The sequence below is a fragment of the Staurois parvus genome, unplaced genomic scaffold (assembly GCF_062004578.1).
Source record: "Staurois parvus isolate SC_StPar_1 unplaced genomic scaffold, SC_StPar_1.0 ptg000048l, whole genome shotgun sequence".
NCBI classification, from domain to species: Eukaryota; Metazoa; Chordata; class Amphibia; order Anura; family Ranidae; genus Staurois; species Staurois parvus.
In genome coordinates, this window is record NW_028317844.1 from 5,810,370 (window position 1) to 5,831,626 (window position 21,257).

Below are 21,257 nucleotides of genomic sequence, written 5' to 3' on the forward strand. Positions count from 1 at the left end.
AAACTGGAAAAACCCCAGGGGGCAAATAAAAGCTGTCTTTTCTTGATCTTCCTCACTCATTGGTACTTGGTAATACCCGGATCTTAGGTCCATTACTGTGAAACATTTACTGCCTTGCAGGGCATCAAGAGCTTACTTAATGCGAGGTAGCGTGTATTGAGCTGGGACCATTTGCTGATTTAGAGTCCTGTAATCAACACATATTTGCACTCCACCATTTTTCTTTCTGACCACCACTATTGGGGATGCATACAGGCTTTTAGACTCAACAATGATGTTTTGATCTTTCATTTTGTGCAAGCACTCTCGAACATCATCCAGATCTTTAGGAGGTATGCGCCCAGATCTTTCTCTAAAGGGGGTGCTATCTGTTAGCAGAATACTGTGTTGAATACGTTTAGCACACCCGACATCCATGTCATCAGTAGAGAAAACATCATTGTATTCCATTAGCTGCTCTTCTAGTACTTGTTTGTGCTCTGCAGGACTATCAGCATCATTCAGGTGAAAGTCTAATTTGGTTTCTTTTTCCTCGAGCTTGGCAGGGTAAGAGCTAATGGTTTCCACTGGGTATCAATAGGCTACCTCCTGCCAGGCTGGTATTATAACTGGGTATGTGGTAACATTCCGAACAGTAACAACATCCATTCTTGGACATTTTAAACGATAGTCTTTCCTTTCTGGTACTATCTCCCAGCCATTCTTTGCAGCCTCTTTCGGATCAGTCTCTAGCAGGAAAAAACTACCATTTTCACCCGGTGAAATTTCCACATAAACCCGCAACACTCTCACTCTCCCGGCTGGAAGCTCTATGGGATGCCATGGATTCCCCACACATCCTCCAGGAAGATCAGGAGCAAATGTTTGGCAGATATTTTGAAGTTCTGGAGCAACAGGCAGTGAAGGTAGAGGAGTACCCTATTGTGGCTGAAGAAACCTTATGAAAGCAGCCTCAACGGCTTCAACATTGGAACCCACAATCATAGGAGCATACTCACTACCCCCGGGTGGAGGGCTCACATAGGCAATGACTTTAAGTGGGGGGATCCTCATCAGTTGTCACACCAGGAATGTGAAGCTCAACTTCCAGACAACCATCCATAAAAACAGGATTTTCTCCCACACCATAAACATGCATAGTGTCCATAGGTTTCAAAGGGAGGTGGCTTAAGTGTTGCTGATAGAAGGGTCTGTAGATAATAGTCAGTTAAGAGCCATTGTCAAAAAGAGCAGTAGTGGGTATATCATTAACAGTACATCTGCGGCCTACTGCAAGCAGTTTAGTGAACATTTGTTTTCTTGATTTTCCCTGTTTTCTTTTATACATTTGTCCAGCTTTACTTTGAATTTCAGAACTATCAGCAAGCTGTGGACACTGATGAACTGTGTTACCTGCTTGTCCACAGCGGAAACATTTCATGTGGAAGAGAGGCTTATCACTGGAGGTTTTATCAGCAGATAGAGCTCTAGGCTGTGGAAGTCTACCAACTTCTTTGTTTTTAGCAACAGTGTCATTTTTGTGCTCACCCGAAGAACTCTGATGAACTTTGCTTTTAGAAGGGGTACTAAAAAGGATATCAGCCTCCTGTTTCTTTACTTCAGACATAGTTTCAGTAAAATTAAAGTTTCTCTCTCTCAAAACAACTCTTAGGACCGGTGACACTGGGTGATGCGGCAGTAACCCCTTTATGATTTGAGCAGTCCTTAATTTATCAACATTTGTAGGAGAGATGACCTTTTCAGTGAGCAATCTTCCTAGAAACATTTCTAGCCTCCTCACAAACACAGAAACATCCTCTCCCTCTTTATGCTTTGTCTGTGTAAAATCAGCAAGCATCTGATCCGGGTCACAGTGCAGTCCATAAGCATCTGTCAAAATATCAATATATTCTTGAGCACTGGTGCTCACATGTGTGTCCTTGTAAGCTCTGACAATAATGGATGCTGGTGGTATTAAGCTTTCCATGATGCGCTGTTTTTTCTTTTCCTCTGAGCAGGTCCATTCCTCTATCACTTGTTGTGCAAACTCTTTCCGTACTTCAAAGCTTTCTTCACCAGCAGGGACAGGTAGCACTCCTGAAAAAGGCTTTAATTTGTGGTAAGAATCAGCATGTAAATTCGGAGCAATGACTTCAGTGACTTTTAGCAGCAGATGCTCAATATTTTTTCCTGCACAGTGGCTGTAGCAGGCAACATTACAGTCTCTCCTGATGAAGCCGTTGTATTCAATGGTTCACACTTTACAGGCAGAGCTGGTAACTTTCGCCTTACTGGAGGTGAAATCACTGGAAATACTACAGCACAACCAATTGCTTCAGCCCCCTTTGGATTTATGCAAAAGGACCCTTTAACTGGATTTAAATCCACCTCACTGAGACAATGGGTATACAGTTCACAACTCTCATCCTCTTCTCTTTTATCTACAAGAGTTGCATACTGCAAGGTTTCATTTGCTTTTAGTGCCTCCTGCAGTCTGTGGGAACTCACAGTGATAGGCACATATGAAATAGCAAATATCCTTTCAGGTGGCAGGCCCTCTTCTAGGGCCCACTGCCTCACAGCTTCTGTTGATAACAGTGACATGATCGTTCCTTAATGTCCTGATCCAAGTTATATTATCTCAGTAGTGCCTCCAAATGTAGCGCTATTTGTACACTATTTGCAGGTACTGGGGTATGATGGCGCCACCTGTATAGTACTTAGGAGCAGAGTCCTTATAATCTGTGTGATCAGGACAAGATCTCTAACAAGTGCTAGTGCCTCCACCAGGGGCTGACTGACAACTCATGGGGCCCCCGGGCAATAGGGGATCATGGGGCCCCTGTGTCCTTGACCAAACTCAAAAAAGCCTCTGAAAAAGGTACCAGGGGCATCTCATGGGGCCCCCTACTGACCCCGGGCCCTCGGGCAGTGCCCAAGTTTCAAAATGGTCAGTCCGCCCCTGGCCTCCACTCAATTGGGGCGTGTGGATAACAAGTGAAATCCCAACTGAGAAATGTATCATCCACAGACAGTAATCCACACAGCATTGTATATGAGAGTCCATGTATTGAAGAAATAACATTCAGTGAACCATCCAACATAAAGTAACTTCCAAACAGGAACATTAAAGCATTAACAGTCTTTTTTTGCATGTCTCAGTGAGGGGACTTACTGTCTGAGTTCTGTCTCTCCCAGGAAAAACACACTTCCCTCTTTTTCACAAGTCTCTCTCTGATTACCTCATCCTCAGTGCCCAGACAGCATAGCAGCCATATTGGAAAAGGGCAAAACAAACACTGCATAATAGAAGTATACACTGGAAAATGGGCAAAGAAATTATCACATCACTACAAAAGCTTAGTATATGTGGCAGTCTCTCCCCTTGTATATCCATAGGTGTGCTGATGTACTCAGTCTGTCCTCTTTGCTCCCACTGCTGCCAGGCCTTGATCCTGTTCATGCCGTAATGCTGAATGGACCCTCCTGAGCCAGCCCGAGCCCAGCCTGGAGGCCAGACCTCTCCCAGGCCACCGGCAGTCTCCCCAGCACTTCATCTTTGTCCCAACTCCCTTGCCAGCCTGACTCTCCTATATATATGGGTTAATCTCACCACTCTACTAGGACCTCCAAACCTGGGATTGGTTAGACTCACTGGCTTCTGGAAGGTTCCATGGTCCTCTAGGACCAGGAGGAGGTGATAGAGTCGCAACCTGTTAAGCCATTCAGCCTGACCTGCGGTAACCCAACCTAGTTACAGACTCATACACATACACAATACACAATAAATGTACCTACACTTTTCTAGTAGCACACTACAGGGTGCTGCATAAGTTGGAAGCTAGGCAGTTAATATTTTAAGTTGAGCTCCAGCATATACATACAGCATATTACACTGTTACAACAGCAGTACAGCTTGGTTAAAAACACACTTCTAGCCAATGAATATACAGTAAAAGAACAACAGAATAGTGATGAAGTCATCCTTTTGCTTTCTATTCCTTTAAGCACATTCACTTTGTGATTGACAGCACAATGCAAAGCAATTTATCCTAAGTACTGTATTTCAGAATGCTGCCACACTCCCTCTCAGTCTGGTTCCTCCTGTACTGTATTTTAGAATATGGGGGGCTAGTTTAGGACAAATTAATATATTTTTGCTAATTCAGTTTTTAAATAAATGCAATGTTGGATTAAATTCCATTTTTTTATCTACCTGCAGTTCAGCTTTAAGGCTCAGAACATTATTTACAGTGCCTTGAAGAAGTATTCATACCCCTTGAAATGTTCCACATTTTGTCATGTTACACGTAAATGTATTTTATTGGGACTTTATGTGATAGACCAACACAAAGTGGCACATAATTGTGAAGTGGAAGGAAAATGATAAATGGTTTTCAACCTTTTTTTTTCAAATAAATATGTGAAAAGTGTGGCATGTATTTGTATTCAGCCTCCCTGAGTTGATACTTTGTAGATCCACCTTTTGCTGCAATTACAGCTGCAGCTCTTTTGGGGATGTCTCTACAAGCTTTGCACATCTAGAGTGAAATTGTTGCCCATTCTTCTATTCAAAATATCTCAAGCTCTGTCAGATTGGATGGAGAGTGTCTGGGAACAGCAATTTTCAAGTCTTGTCACAGATTTTCAATTGGATTTAGGTCTGGACTTTGAATGGGCCATTCTAATACATGAATATGCTTTGCTATAAACCATTCCATTGTAGCTCTGGCTGTATATTTAGGGTCGTTGTCCTGCTGGAAGGTGAAACCTCCGCCCCAGTCTCAAGTCTTTTGCAGACTCAAACAGGTTTTCTTCTAAGATTGCCCTGTATTTGGCTCAATCCATCTTCCCATCAACTCTGACCAGCTTCCCTGTCAATACTGAAGAAAAGCATCCCCACAACATGATGCTGCCACCACCATGTTTCACGGTGAGGTTGGTGTGTTCAGGATGATGTGCAGTGTTAGTTTTCTGCCACACATAGCATTTTGCTTATAGGCCAAAAAGTTCAATTTTGGTCTTATCTGACCAGAGCACCTTCCACATGGCTTCTCACAATCTGCAAAAGGGACTTCTTATGGCTATCTTTCAACAATGACTTTCTTCTTGCCATTCTTCCATAAAGGCCAGATTTGTGGAGTGCATGACTAATAGTTGTCCTGTGGACAGATTCTCCCACCATGTGGATCTCTGAAGCTCCTCCAGAGTTACCATGGGCCTCTTGGCTGCTTCTCTGATTAATGCTCTCCTTTCCCAGCCTGTCAGTTTAGGTGGACAGCCATGTCTTGGTAGGTTTGCAGTTGTGCCATAATCCGTGATATGTTCAAAGCTTTGGATTTTTTTTTACAACCTAACCATGCTTTAAACTTTTACACAACTTTGTGCCTGCCCTGTCTGGTGTGTTCCTTGGCCTTCATGATGCTGTTTGTTCACTAATGTTCTCTAACAAACCTCTGAGGGCTTCACAGAACAGCTGTATTTATACTGAGATTAAATTACACATGGGTGGACTCTATTTACTAATTAGGTGACTTCTGAAGGCAATTGGTTTGACTAGATTTTAGTTAGGGATATAAGAGTAAAGGAGGCTGAATACAAATGCATGCCACACTTTTCCGGTATTTATTTGTAAAAAATTTTGAAAACCAGTTATGATTTTCTTTCCACTTTACAATTATGTGCCACTTTGTGGGGCTCATTGCTTAAAAGAGAAGTTGAGGTTTTTTTTTTTAGAAATCATACTGTCCCTCATCGGCTCTAAGACTAGGAACTAAGCAATCAAAGACTGCTAATCACTCCGTTCTCTGTGAGTAACAGGTCTCTGTTATGCCCTTCCCATGCTCACTGGTTCACTGGCTGTGGAGGGGACATGAGCTGCTGGCTGGACTTGTTTTTTTTTTTTTTTTATGCTTTCAGAAAATGTACTAAAAAACATAAAACAAATGCAACCATCATATCTAAGGGCTGGTAAGCTGCACTATACTGGTAAGCTGCACTATATTCAGTTTTTGTTCTCGGGTTTAGATATCCTTTAGGGATAGGGTTACATTTAGGTTCAGATTTACAAATAGGAATATTAGACATGTGCCTAGAGCTGACTCCATCAATCTGTATATGTGTGTAGATTTACTATAAGAATGCAGTCATGTATTTCCCTTATCGCTACATAACTCTGAACATACTCAATTTAAATATTTCACAGTTTTGGCATCACTTAACAACTTAGTAACTTATAATAATAAATCTTGTGAAGTTAGCACCTCTGTCACCTAGGAAACAAAATGTTATTTGCACTTTTTCACACTCTTTTTTGATATACAGTACAGTAGTTTAGTGGTTAGCACTTCTGTCTAGCAGCACTAGGATTTTCGGTTTGAGTCCCAACTACGGCACTCCTTGCCTGGAGGTTTCATGTTCTCCCTGTGCTTGCGTGGGTTTCCTCCAACACTCCAAAGGCATTCTGGTAGGTTAAATGACCCTAGTATCCTAGTATATGTATGTATGAATATGAGATGGGGAATTTAGATTGTGATCTCCTTGATTGCAGGGACTAAATGTACAATATATACTGTACGTAAAGCACTGTGTAAATTGACAGTGCTATGAAAGTACCAGTAATAAATACATTACTATCATTAAGATTTAACCACATGCCGCCCAGCCACTGTAGAAATACGGTGGCAGGGCGGCACGGCTGGGCAAAACCACATTTTAAAATGTGTGTTTGCAAAACAGGTAGGGGGCGCGCGGGAGGCTCTCCACCGCCCTACCTGTCCCGCCGATCAGGGCAGCGGATGTCAGTCGCCGGGTCACAGCCAGTCGTTGCTGGCTGTGTCCCGCCGATTAGCGGCAATCACTGACAGAGAGCAGGGCTGCAGTTGCTCTGCTTTCTATCAGTTCCCTGACAGCTCCTGACATGCTGAGCCGGAGAGAAGAGTTTATCTCTCCCGATCAGCATGTCCCCCCTGCAGTACACCCCCCCGCCCCCTAGCAAAACATTCCCCTCACACAGTTAACCTGTCAGGAATGGACTGGCCAGCAATGGTGGGACTCACCTGCCTTTTGATCTGCAGTACCAGGGCTGGCCAGCGGGTGCTCCCAGCAATCAGAGACTCAACCTTTCAGCCAGCTAACACCTGGAACTGATGATACTGGTGTATTTAAGGGATGGCCAGACTTGCAGACTCTGCCTTGGTGTTGTGTTTGTCCTGGGCCCTGTATCTGTCCTGCATCCTGTTTCTGTCCCTTTGCTACCTGTTCTGATCCCTGGCTTGTGACCCTGACCATCCCTCTGCCTGACCCTCTGTACTACGCTGCTTGCTACCTGTTCTGATCCCTGGCTTGTGACCCTGACCATCCCTCTGCCTGACCCTCTGTACTACGCTGCTTGCTACCTGCTGAACCTGGCCTGTGACCCCGACCATTCTCCGCTTGCTCCCCCCGTACCTACCTGCCCAATTGATATTGACTCGGCCTGCCTGACGACGCTTGCTTGTATGTACTGTTATCTGTGGGTGGTTGGTTGGGTTTGTTTGCACTGTATTATGTTTAGTATTGCACTGCGTTTATGTTTGTATTGTTAGTGTTAATAAATTACATTGTTAATCACATATCTGAAGTCTGCGTTTCCCTGCGTCAGTCACACACCTCTGGTCATACCTGGGAGCCCTGACATTACACCAAGGCCAATCCTGACCAGAAGTGGCTGCACAGGGAAGCCATCTTGGCTTGTTGATGGGAAGGATGGATCTGGATGAGGTTGCGTATTTATATCTGCTAGTGTTTGATGACAGGGAGTATGCTTATCAAACTCTGAAGGAGTATCCCCGGGATGAACTGCTAGAATGTATACGGCTCGCTCATGTTCTAGTAGATCAGGGCACAGAGTTCTCTGAGGTGCAGCCTTTGATTGAGGTTTGTGCAGAGTTGGTTTCATCTGGTACCCCCGAATGCAGGGATGAATTTTTGCCACCATTTAGTGCAGACCAGGTAGAGTCCCTGGTGTGGTTATTAGAGGATGATGTGGGTTACTTTCTGGAGCGTTATTCCACATGTTCACCACAGATACTAAGAGATTGTATAAACGCAGTGCAGTCATTGACCAGACAGGCTTTGTGTAAGCTCAGCTTTGTTCAACCCATACTGCAGACATGGACAGACTTGTTGCACCCAGCCTCAGTCAGCTTACAAAAACCCAGTCCTGCTTCTAACTCTACTCCTGTATTCCCACCAGCTCCTCCAGTTACAGCCCAGTATACTTGGCTATCTACCGCATGTCAGTACCCTGTTCCCACTCACTGCACCTATCCTGCCTTTAACCCTGTAAAAAAGCCCTCTGTAGCAACTGCTCCCTCTCCTGTTCCATCCTCCAGTTCTTCTCTGTCTCCAGCTGCTCCATTCGTTTGCAGACCTGCGTTTACTTGCAGTGCTCCAGTAGTTAAAACCAGAAAAAAGCGAAAATTCTTTCCAACCAATACCATCCTGCCAGTATCCAAACCGGTGAGCCTGCCTTCCGTGGTTCAGCCTGAAGCCTCTACTCAGCCTGAAGCCTCTACTCAGCCTGAAGCCTCTACTCGGCCTGAAGCCTCTACTCGGCCTGAAGCCTCTACTCGGCCTGATGCCTGTACTCGGCCTGATGCCTGTACGCAGCCTGATGCCTCTCTTCAGCCTGATGCCGGTATGCAGCCTGATGCCTCTCTTCAGCCTGATGCCTGTATGCAACCTGATGCCTCTCTTCAGCCTGAAGCCTCTACTCGGCCTGATGCCTCTACTCGGCCTGAAGCCTCTACTCGGCCTGAAGCCTCTACTCGGCCTGATGCCTCTACTCGGCCTGAAGCCTCTACTCGGCCTGAAGCCTCTACTCGGCCTGAAGCCTCTACTCGGCCTGATGCCTCTACTCGGCCTGAAGCCTCTACTCGGCCTGAAGCCTCTACTCGGCCTGATGCCTCTACTCGGCCTGAAGCCTCTACTCGGCCTGAAGCCTCTACTCAGCCGGACGCCGGCATTCAGCCTGATGCCTCTACCCAGCATGATGAACTGATCCAGCCTGACGATCCTATTAGGCCAGTTGACTCGATGCCCGCTGTTGATCCAGATGATCCGGTACCTGATCCGGTGCCCGCTGTCGTGCCAATTGACTCAGAGCCCGCTGTCGTACCTGGTGACTCGGTGCCCACTGCCTTGCCAGATGACGCGGTGCCCGCTGGCGAGCCAAATGACCTGATGCCTGGTGACCCAGTGCCCGCTGTCATACCTGGTGACCCGATGCCTGCTGTCGAGCCAGACAATCCGGTACCTGATGACCCGGTGCCCACTGTCGTGCCTGTTGACTCGGAGCCCACTGCCTTGTCAGATGACGCGGTGCCCGCGGTCGAGCCAAATGACCTGATGCCTGGTGACCCGATGCCCGCTGTCCGGTGAGACGATCCAATGTCTGACCCAGTGCCCGCGGTCATACCAGTTGACTCGGAGCCCACTGCCTTGCCAGATGACGCGGTGCCCGCTGTCGAGCCAAATGACCTGATGCCTGGTGACCCGATGCCCGCTGTCCAGCCAGACGATCCAATGTCTGACCTAGTGCCAGCGGTCATGCCAGTTGACTCGGAGCCCACTGTCGTGCCTGGTGACTCGGTGCCCGCTGCTCCGCCTGGGGGCCCGAGACCTGTCGCTCCGCCTGGGGGTCCAGCGCCCGCTGCTCCACCTGGGGGTCCGGCGCCCGCCGCCCCGCCTGGGGGCCCGAGACCTGTCGCTCCGCCTGAGGGCCCGAGACCTGTCGCACCGCCTGGGGGTCCGGCGCCCGCCGCTCCGCCTGAGGGCCCGAGACCTGTCGCTCCACCTGGGGGTCCGGCGCCCGCCGCTCCGCCTGAGGGCCCGAGACCTGTCGCTCCACCTGGGGGTCCGGCGCCCGCCGCTCCGCCTGAGGGCCCGAGACCTGTCGCTCCACCTTGGGGTCCGGCGCCCGCCGCTCCGCCTGAAGGCCCGAGACCTGTCGCTCCACCTGGGGGTCCGGCGCCCGCCGCTCCGCCTGAGGGCCCGAGACCTGTCGCTCCACCCGGGGGTCCGGCGCCCGCCGCTCCGCCTGAGGGCCCGAGACCTGTAGTTCCGCCTGGGGGTCCGGCGCCCGCCGCTCCGCCTGGGGGCCCGATGCCTGTCGCCCCGCCTGGGGGCCCGATGCCTGTCGCCCCACCTGGGGGCCCGATGCCTGTCGCTCCACCTGGGGGTCCGGCGCCCGCCGCTCCGCCTGAGGGCACGAGACCTGTCGCTCCACCCGGGGGTCCGGCGCCCGCCGCTCCGCCTGAGGGCCCGAGGCCTGTAGTTCCGCCTGGGGGTCCGGCGCCCGCCGCCCCGCCTGGGGGCCCGATGCCTGTCGCCCCGCCTGGGGGTCCGATACCTGTCGCCCCGCCTGGGGGTCCGATGCCTGTCGCCCCGCCTGGGGGCCCGAGGCCTGTCGCTCCATCTGGGGGTCCGGCACCCGCCGCTCCGCCTGAGGGCCCGAGACCTGTAGTTCCGCCTGAGGGCCCGAGACCTGTAGTTCCGCCCGGGGGCCCGATGCCTGTCGCCCCGCCCGGGGGCCCGATGCCTGTCGCCCCGCCCGGGGGCCCGAGGCCTGTCGCCCCGCCCGGGGGCCCGAGGCCTGTCGCCCCGCCCGGGGGCCCGGTGCCTGCCGCTCCGCCCGGTGGCCCGCTGCCTGCCGCTTCGCCTGGTAGCCCGATGCGCCTCTGCCCGGAGTCCTGCCCGATGTGCCTCTGCCCGGAGTCCTGCCCGATGTGCCTCTGCCCGGAGTCCAGCCCGTTGTGCCTCTGCCCGGAGTCCAGCCCGATGTGCCTCTGCCCGGAGTCCAGCCCGATGTGCCTCTGCCCGGAGTCCAGCCCGATGTGCCTCTGCCCGGAGTCCAGCCCGATGTGCCTCTGCCCGGAGTCCAGCCCGATGTGCCTCTGCCGGTGTGCCTCTGTCCGGAGTCCAGCCCGATGTGCCTCTGCCCGATGTGCCTCTGCCCGGTGTGCCTCTGCCCGGAGTCCAGCCCGATGTGCCTCTGCCTGGAGTCCAGCCCGATGTGCCTCTGCCCGGAGTCCAGCCCGATGTGCCTCTGCCCGGAGTCCAGCCCGATGTGCCTCTGCCCGGAGTCCAGCCCGATGTGCCTCTGCCCGGTGTACCGCTGCCCGGAGTCCTGCCCGGTGTGCCAGTCTTTGATATCCCGCCAGTTACCAGACCCGGGCGGTGGAACATTTTTCCCAGCTAGGTCTGTTTGGAGCGTCCTGAGGCCGCTCCTTGAGGGGGGGTACTGTCAGGAATGGACTGGCCAGCAATGGTGGGACTCACCTGCCTTTTGATCTGCAGTACCAGGGCTGGCCAGCGGGTGCTCCCAGCAATCAGAGACTCAACCTTTCAGCCAGCTAACACCTGAAACTGATGATACTGGTGTATTTAAGGGATGGCCAGACTTGCCGACTCTGCCTTGGTGGTGTGTTTGTCCTGGGCCCTGTATCTGTCCTGCATCCTGTTTCTGTCCCTTTGCTACCTGTTCTGATCCCTGGCTTGTGACCCTGACCATCCCTCTGCCTGACCCTCTGTACTACGCTGCTTGCTACCTGTTCTGATCCCTGGCTTGTGACCCTGACCATCCCTCTGCCTGACCCTCTGTACTACGCTGCTTGCTACCTGCTGAACCTGGCCTGTGACCCCGACCATTCTCCGCTTGCTCCCCCCGTACCTACCTGCCCAATTGATATTGACTCGGCCTGCCTGACGACGCTTGCTTGTATGTACTGTTATCTGTGGGTGGTTGGTTGGGTTTGTTTGCACTGTATTATGTTTAGTATTGCACTGCGTTTATGTTTGTATTGTTAGTGTTAATAAATTACATTGTTAATCACATATCTGAAGTCTGCGTTTCCCTGCGTCAGTCACACACCTCTGGTCATACCTGGGAGCCCTGACATAACCCTTTCAGTAAATAAAACAGTTAACCCCTTCCTCCCCAGTGCCATTAGTACAGTGTTTTTTTTTTTTTGCACTGATCACTGTATTGGTGTCACTGGGGATGTCAATGACCCCAAGTCAGTTCCCCCCCAGTGTCAGAATGTCTGCTGCAGTCCCGCCATAAGTCGCTGATTGCCGCCATAAGTCACTGATCGCCGCTATAAGTCCCAGATCACCGCCATTATTAGTATAAAAAAATTTTTAAAATCCCAGTATCTTTCCCGCCATTTGTAAACGCTATAACTTTCACGTAAACCAATTAATTTACACGTATTGGGTTTTTTTTTAGCAGACATGTCGCAGAATGCATTTTGGCCGAAATTTATGACGAAATTTGATTTTTAATTTTTTTTACTGGACATGTTTTATAGCAAAAAGTCCAAAATATTGTTTTTTTTTCTCAATTGTCAGCCTTTTTTTTTTTATAGCGTAAAAAATAAAAAACGCACAGGCGATCAAATACCACCGAAAGAAAGCTCTATTTGTGTGAAAAAAGGACATAAACTTCATTTGGGTGCAGCATTGCATGACCGCGCAATTATCAGTTGAATTAGTGCAGCGCCGAGTAGCAAAAAGAGGCCTGGTCATTAAGGGGGGTAAATCCTCAGGCGGGCAAGTGGTTGAATAAAAATTATGAAACACATACCTACATTCAGACCATAAACAGTTCATGGACTATCAAATTTGGCAGATCTCTTTATGTTTGTGTGGCTACATTTAATAAGGAGTTTCACTAGTCAAATATCACAGAGTTTGTTTATCCACATGCCCTCTATAGGATTTACCCCCCTTCCTGACCAGGCTATTTTTTGTGATACGGCACTGCATTACTTTAACTGACAATTGCGCGGTCAGGAAACGCTTCACTCAAATTAAATTGACATCCTTTTATTCCCACAAATAGAGCTTTATTTTGGTGGTATTTGATCGCCTGTGCAGTTTTAATTTTTGTGCTATAAACAAAAAAAGGACTGACAATTTTGAAAACAAAAACTATAAGTTTGACTTTTTACTATTAAACATGTCCAGTAAAAAATTTTTAAAAATCACATTTTGTCATAAATTTAGGCCAAAATGTATTCTGCTACATGTCTTTGCTAAAAATAATCACAATACATGTAAATTAATTGGTTTACGTGAAAGTTTACAAATGGCGGTATATATACTGAATTTTTTTTTTTCTTTACTAGTAATGGCTGCGATCAGCAACTTATAGCAAGACTGCAGTCCCCAGTGACACCAATACAGTGATCAGTGCTAATAAAAAGCACTGGCACTGTACTAATGGCACTGGGCAGGAAGGGGTTAACATGAGGAGCGATCAAAGGGTTAACTGTGTGCTGTTTTACTATGTGGGCTGTGTGTGTTTCACTGTAAGCATACTGCTTTGTATGGCTCCGCTATATGGAGCCATACAAAGCAGTGTGCAGGAGCTGACAGGGGAGGGATCTCTATTGTTTACGTACAGGTCTCTCCCCGGTTGGAAATCCTCGGAGATCGCCAGGTGCCCGCAGGGAATCTATGGCAGGGACCTGGTGATTAACAGTTGAGGCCACAAATGGTGTGATTTTGCGCACCCATGCCGCCCTGTAGCAGTATTTCTGCTATAGGGTGTGCATAAGCTGTTAAAGAACTTGTAAAGGCTGTTTTTTTTTAAATGACAAACATGTTATACTTAACTGCTCTGTGCAATTGTTTTGCACAGAGCAGCCCAAACCTCCTCTTTTGGGGTGCCCAACCAGCGGTGTTTACCCCTTCTCTTCTCCATGTGTCCTCATAGTAAGCTGCTTCCCATGGAGACAGATTTGTATGTCTATAGGCACACACAGTGTAGTTCAGCCCCGCCCCCACCCCTGCTCCCTCCTCACATGATTTGACTTACAGCAGCAGGAGCAAATGTCTCCCAGTGCTGTCATCCAAGCTTGTGAGAGCACAGGGAGGGGAGAGAAGAACTGAAGCTGGGCACAGTGCTGGATCAATATTGGACTAAGATAGGTGTTTAAGGGGGAAGTTGGTGGATGCTGTAATTACAAGGTTTTTACCTTAATGCAGAGAATGCATTAAGGTTAAAAACCTTAAGCCTTTACAACCATTTTAATTGAAAATACTTTTGTGCTACCGTGTTCATTGCCTAAGGGACTATCCTTTGGTGGGTATCATGGTCAATGTGACACCCTCTATAGAGTGAACAATTATTTCAGTTACCTGGAATTGTCTGTTTATGTTACAGAGCCATTTTTCTAGAAGGTCATCTTTTTTGCAAAAACTGACACAGTATTCAGAGATATTGATCCTCTCCAAGATCCATTGGATGTGTATGTATGAATACATATATAGTGAATACTATTGATCTAGAATTGTTCTGGATTATTTTATGGTTCCTCTTAAACACCACAAAAGGCAGCTGAGAGCATATGGCTCATTTCCATGATTGATCACTCTTTGTGCTCTTCAGTGTTTTGTCATCAATATTTTGGTAGATTTTCCAATAATTCAAAATAATGTAATGTTTCAGAACTGCTTTTAGGGCTCAGCCCTGTGTAGAAATTGTGACACCATGAACCCTTATTATTACAAGCCAAAGTGGTTTAATTAGCTTCATAGGTCATTCATTTGGTTTCATCCATAGTTCAATACAGAAGAAGCTGTATTGTAGGTCCTTCGATGAAAAACTGCAGACTTGATTCAACTTCTTGACATGTGTGCTGTAACTCATGGCAATTCAGCAGAACAAAAACTTTTTGCAGTTTAGTGCAGTCATATGAAAGGTGAATATTAATTCTTCCCATTTATCTCATATAGTGCACCTTGTAGACCCTATAGGTTGATTTACTAAAGGCAAATCACAGAAGCACAGTTTGTTCTGCACTCCTATTTTCAGCCAACAGTGGGCTAAAGTCTGCTGTTTGCTGACGTCATTCTGCCTGTCCAGGCTGGGGAAAGATCACAACTTCAAAGTCGGGTTCCACCCAGTTGTCTGGACTGGCACCTGGTACAGCTTCTCGGTAATACGATGCGAGCCTGCCACTCCCGTCCCCTCCACAGCCCAGTGAAGCAGTGAGCATGGGAAGGGTAGAGCAGAGACGGTTGACTCACAGAGAATAGAGTGATCAGTATTCTTTGATTGCTTAGTTCTTAGTCTTAGAGCTTGCGAGGGACAGTATGATTTCTAAAAAAAAACTCAACTTTACTTTTAAGCAATGAGCCCAACATCAAGTATTTCCATATAACCTGATAACCAACTGACCATCTTCATCAGTGTTTACCCGCACCCAAAGGTGAAGCAAATAAACTTGTCTTCTAGGTGGCCCCAAACCTATTGTGAGTAGACTAGTGGGTTCTGGTAGAAGGATGGTAATGTAGGAAGAGTACAAAGTGATGTTCTGTGCTTTATTACTACTAGGATTCTTGGAACTAGATCTACTGTAGTCACAAGATTTGCAAAGTATGTACAGAGGAAATAGGCCAACATGCTGCAAAATACACACAGCCTGCCATAATGGGATACAGATATATGAAGGGCAATAAAGTGGATGTACAACATCTTTCTGTCAGTGAATTACAAAGAATATAATTAACAGCACACAGTCAGACTTAAACCCTTTCTCTTTACAAGTGCTAAGACCTATGAATATTCTCTTCTTTTACATAGTGTCTATTTGCCATACAGTACTGAAATGTATCTGCAAGTAATTACCTTTATTTCATTAGTAAAACTATATAAGCAAACAGTAAAAAAAAATACTGTATACAATAGATGTTTGGCTGTTGACATGTATGTATATCACATGTCTATCAAGTGACTGAATTGAAAGAAAACTTTAAATTGCCTAAACAATCTTAAATACACAGGCATGTACAGAACACAGTTATTTCCACAATGTTAGGCAAGAACAAATCTAGAGATTCATTGTTTTAAACTATTAAAAGTTCCAAGATCCAGCAATGTAAGAACTATTGGATAGACATCATATGCATATTTCAGTTTCACACAATGTTTCCTTTGGGAATTAAAATAAATTTGAAGAATGCTGAGTACACAGTGTCCCCTGCAGTACAAAGCTCTCTGATCTTTAAAACGTGTTGTTTTGTTTTAAAGAGAAAAGGGGTTACAACCATGATTATTTATTTTACGAAATAAATAGATATTCTATACCATGCTCTCTTCTTGCCCTCAGTGATTTATAACAGTATGGGGTCTATTTATAAAACATTCATTGGACAAATTTGACACACATTTTTCCAGGCTACAAAAGCTTTCCACATGTTTTCTCTAATATTGTGACTTCCAATGATCATCAGCTCCATTTAGTGACCAAAATGCGGCATATTTTCTGATTGGAGCATTTTAGAAAAATATACCACATTTTGATCACTCAAATGGAAGTCATAGTATTAAGGAATTTTTGAGGAAAGTTTTGACAAATTCTTGTGACATTCATCCAATGACTCTTGGATTTTCTTCACAATTAAGTAGAGGTGTAAATGCATTACCTGGCGTGACTAAGGCTCACCAAACATATTACAATCTGACTGTACATTCTCTGTATAACCAATCTAAGATCCACCAAAGCTATGTATTATCTAATCAATTTGTATCCAATTTGGTAGGTCCTTGCCCTACATACCTATTGGTAGATCTAAAGTAGATTGTACAATCAGTCTGTAGCATGTGGGGTAAGCTTCAGCACTCCTAAAGAAATTACATGACATTCTGTCTTGGATGATAGCCTAAGGCCTATGTTGCCCTGGAAGGCAGACCCTACCAGCCAAAGCCCATCAGGAAAATAGCAACCATTTGTGTTTAGGGGAGTGCTGCTAATTGCAGATGTGGTATCATGCCTGCACACTAAACTGGCCATGAACACTTTTAAATACATCAAGGGGTTGAAAAAGGTTCAAGAGGGTTGGATTTTCAATATGAAACCAAGGTCAAGGACACAGGGACATGACCTCAAACTAACAGGAGGAAAGTTCAAAACTAATCTTAGAAAGTATTATTTTACTGAAAGGGTAGTTGATGCTTGGAATAGATTTCCAGCAGAGGTAGTAAGTCAGTCAACAGTACATGGCTTCAAACATACTTGGGACAAACATAGATGTAAACTTAGACAAAAAAAACTAACATTTAATAAAAAACAAGCCAAAAAAACACAAAAACATATATGAATTAAAAAAAGGGGCGGGGGAGGCATACTCGATGGACCACTTGGTCATTTTTTCTGCTATTCTTGCTGCTCCCTCCAACATTTCTATTGATGCATTATGATGATGGTCAGCCTTTCTTGCCAAAGGGATTGTACAAAAGATTGGAAAGGGCAGGTTTTGGCACATTATACCTGCAGTTGTTTTTCGTCAGTTTATTGGACAAACATAAATGTGCATGTTGCTGAAAACGAGATATATGATTCTTTGTATTTTCTTTTTCAGGTCTTGTTTGCTGCATGAATTATTCTTTAATTGCTGTGAGAGATCAAAGTTTGGAGATGCAATCTCCTAGAATTCCTGGCAGAAAACGAGGGAGGCCCCCACTCCACTCCAATCCTCTGAAAATGACAGTCCATAATATCTATTCTGGATCAGCTGGATCCATCCCACCTGTAAAAATTCCAAAGAAGAGAGGACGGAAACCCGGTTTTAAGGTACTATCCATCTCTAAAAAGTCATGTAATTTCTTATAGTGATTAGTTGAGATATCTGGAAAGGAATAAAAGCTGAAGCAGCTGTTGTGTAGTGACCAAGCAGTTATACCTCTTAGATTGACCAGTATTCAGAGTTTATGTGTAATGCAATTTGGGCAAGCCACAGATTCAGTGTAATGTCCAGAAACATTGTAAATTAGCCAACAAAAAAAAGGCTCACTGATTAGTGAGTTTTCATTATGCAAGATAAAAATCTGTATGGGGTTTGCACTAAAAACAGTACTGTGACTGCAAACAGTAGCCTTGCTTAGCTGGTGATACAAGGACATCACTGTTATGAGGGAGGCAAGCAGAACTTCTAACAAGGCAGACAAGGGGTTATTTACTAAAACTGGAGAGTGCAAAATCTGGTTCATCTCTGCATAGAAACCAATCAGCTTCCAGGTTTTTTTTGCCAAAGCTTAATTGAACAAACTGAAGTTAGAAGCTGATTGGCTACCATGCACAGCTGCACCACATTTTGAGTGCTCCAGTTTTAGTAAATCCCCCCCATATTGTCCTTGCAATAGATACCAGAGAGTAAAACAGACTTTGTGTTTCCCTATAGAAGAAATATTTTAATACGTGCAGTGGAACTAACCAATCTCATAAATTAAATTAGTAATGTTTTTTTACATATGTTCTTTATGTATTATGATCAAAAGTAAAACAAATTTATTTTTTAGCCAATTAAATATTGTATATTTTTATTTTGTGTTCTCCTTTGAGCATTCAATTGGGGATTGTGGCTCCTTCTTCCATGTCCCTTTGCTGTTTTGTGAAGTTCTGTTAGTGAAGCTTCATTTTTGTGGATGAGTGACTTATCCCTTTGACTTGTCCTTTGTTGGATTTCTCTGTGTACGGTTTAAGTCAGAAAAAGTGAGACAAATGGCAGGCAGCTAGTGCTGCTCCAGCTCTTGTTCTAACCCCCAGTATTATGGAAATCCTTTGTCATACAGTATATGAAATGATGATGTGTAAAACAGATTAAAAATGCATGTAACACAGATTAACAATTTATGAATTAAAAAAAAAATCCAAACCATTGTACAGTAGTTCCCCTTTAAGCCTTCAGTGATGGCTTTATTTAACCATCCTTTTAGGGATAACAAGTAGTCAGTGGTTTCATTCTTCTCTTCCATGTACTTTGCAATAATAAGTATAGAGTGATAGTGTCACCTCTTTTTTGTCTTCATCAAACATATGTATGATGAGAGTTGTGAACAAGAGGGGACATGATGATTTAATGCATTTGTTCACTGGTCCTGATCGTTAGAGAAGGGGCGCTGGCAGCACCTGAGCTGGGAATGGAAAACCTCTGATGACATGATCATTGATTCCTCTGCTATTCCGCAGTGATTGATTATATCTGTTGGTAAGGCAATCCAATACTAGGTCAATACTGCATGTGATGTAGCAACGTTAGAGAGCTAAGGAGACCTAAATCATATCATCTGGCATTAATTATACCTAACCGTGTTCATAAAAAAGACAAGCACACATGCACACTATTCTTTTAATTTAGAAACACTCAACCTATATTTTACTGTAGATCCATGTTTGGAAATCTAATTTCTACATAGATACTCCATGGGTAACATAGTAGATGATTCAAATTGGGACAAACGTGTATACTAAACTCTGTACAGGTGGCATGATTATATGAACAATCATATTCTGCAATAAATCACATATTTATGCTCTATTTACATTTTTTTCCAACACTGCAAACAAAAGACAGAAGTACATTAAACAGCATGTGAGAAACTAGCTAATGTAGTTTAAATTATGCAGTGACAATCTCAAAACAGTGGCATAGATCAAAAAAACCACAAGCATATTTGTAGAATAGGAAGCATGAAAGTTGGTCCTTAATAGGGATGCTATAAAATAGCCTAATTCTCTTTTATGTTTATGCAAAGTTATTAACCAGTGACTGCAAGTACCATTATTAACTGGCTGGGGGACAATTCTTGGTGAGGTATAAACCCTACAGAACAGTATATGTATTTTTTAAATCTCTCATGAAATGGATAAAAATGTGAAAGCGATGCCTGAGAAATTGGAATTTAAGTAAATGATTCTCCGTTATGATTCAAGTGATTATTGGACAAATAATAACTTATTAGAGGTCATTGTGGCCTGCTATTCATGGTATTAAGCACTAGATTGCACTGGAAGTTAGGTATCTATGATAATGCATGCTTTTACTAGGGGAGCAATCTAGTCTACAGGAACAGAGAACCAACCCCGTTTTTCCATTAAGAGAAAATTATGAAGATTTACCAAGATGTTAAATACAAAAATATTGTATTTTGTTAACTATGCAATTAAAACATGTAATGGTATTATTTAGTGATCAATTATTTTTATGTCTCGTCTTTTTGTACATTTCTCCAGATTTATATGTCAACCAAGCTTTCCAGCAAAATTCATAGTGACAGTGGTTGGGGCAAATTCAGCGCTTGAGCAGTTGGATTATATATATGTGTGTGTATATATATATATATATATATATATATATATATATAAATTATTATTATTTTTTCATTATTTATATATATATATATTTTTTTTATTTATTTATTTATTTTTTCTATTTTATCCTTGACACACTATATCCCTATATACATTTTTTTCAACTACTCAAGCAGCTCTGGCTATAGTTTGCACCAACTCCTGTCACATTTGATGGACAGCTTGATCTGTATAGAAATGTGGCAACACTGACTAAATTGACAGCGCCAGGAATCAAAACCAGCTATAACACAGCCAGACCAGAGGTGCTTGAGCAGCTAAAGCCACAGTTTAAAAAATATATGTATTTGAACTTCTTAAATAAAAAGATGACTGTTATAAGCACACTTGTAGTGTTTTAGTTTATTGCATAAAAACAGAAAATAATTCATAGTTTAAGTGATTTTTAAGCAATCAATATTAGATATGTAGTATGTAAAGATAAAATATAATCAGCACAGGAAGTGCACTGTTTTCAAAAAGTTGGCTGACACATAGGGATTGATTTACTAAAACTGGAGAGTGCAAAATGTGGTGCAGCTTTTCATAGAAACCAGTTAGCTTCCAGTTTTTTTGTCAAACTTAATTGAACAAGCTTACATTAGAAGCTGATTGGCTACCATGCACAGCTGCACCAGAATTTTCACTTTCCAGTTTTAGTAAATCAACCCCCATAGACTTGATCTGAGGGGAATAGTAAAGCACAACCTTTGAGAACCACTGCCAAACAAAATGCAGATACTTTTTAAGTAGCAAATTTAGCAAATGAAACATACATGTTACAAATAAGTTTTTTTTAACAATATAGAGGCTACTAATATTGTTTTTCTGCTGAAAATGCTAGTTTCCTGGCTGACTCTTGCTGCAGTATTTTAAATCACTGACATAAGACAAGCATGCAGGTAAAGAGTCACAGTGAAGTTAGATTTCCTGTTTACTTGTTCCAAGTAAGTGAAAAAGAAAGTATTGAAGCCACTGGATCTGCATGACAGTTTGGGAAAATGCATTTTCAAAAGGAGAGATTAGCAGTAGTAAACATCCTACTCCCTTTCTACAGAGTTCCTTTAAAATATTAAGTTTACCAGTTATAATGTTGGT

At 44.5% G+C, this 21,257-nt stretch overlaps 1 protein-coding gene across 4 annotated transcripts in view; it reads left to right on the plus strand.

Moving 5' to 3' along the window:
- Positions 1–21,257, plus strand: part of SCML4 (Scm polycomb group protein like 4) — a 148,264-nt gene that overhangs the window by 78,214 nt on the left and 48,793 nt on the right. For all 4 annotated transcript variants that reach the window (XM_089664876.1, XM_089664883.1, XM_089664890.1 and 1 more), the window contains exon 3: positions 17,392–17,603. In XM_089664876.1, the coding sequence (XP_089521002.1) occupies positions 17,406–17,603 (198 nt within the window). In that variant the 5' untranslated portion in view covers positions 17,392–17,405. The remainder of the gene's footprint in view (positions 1–17,391; positions 17,604–21,257) is intronic.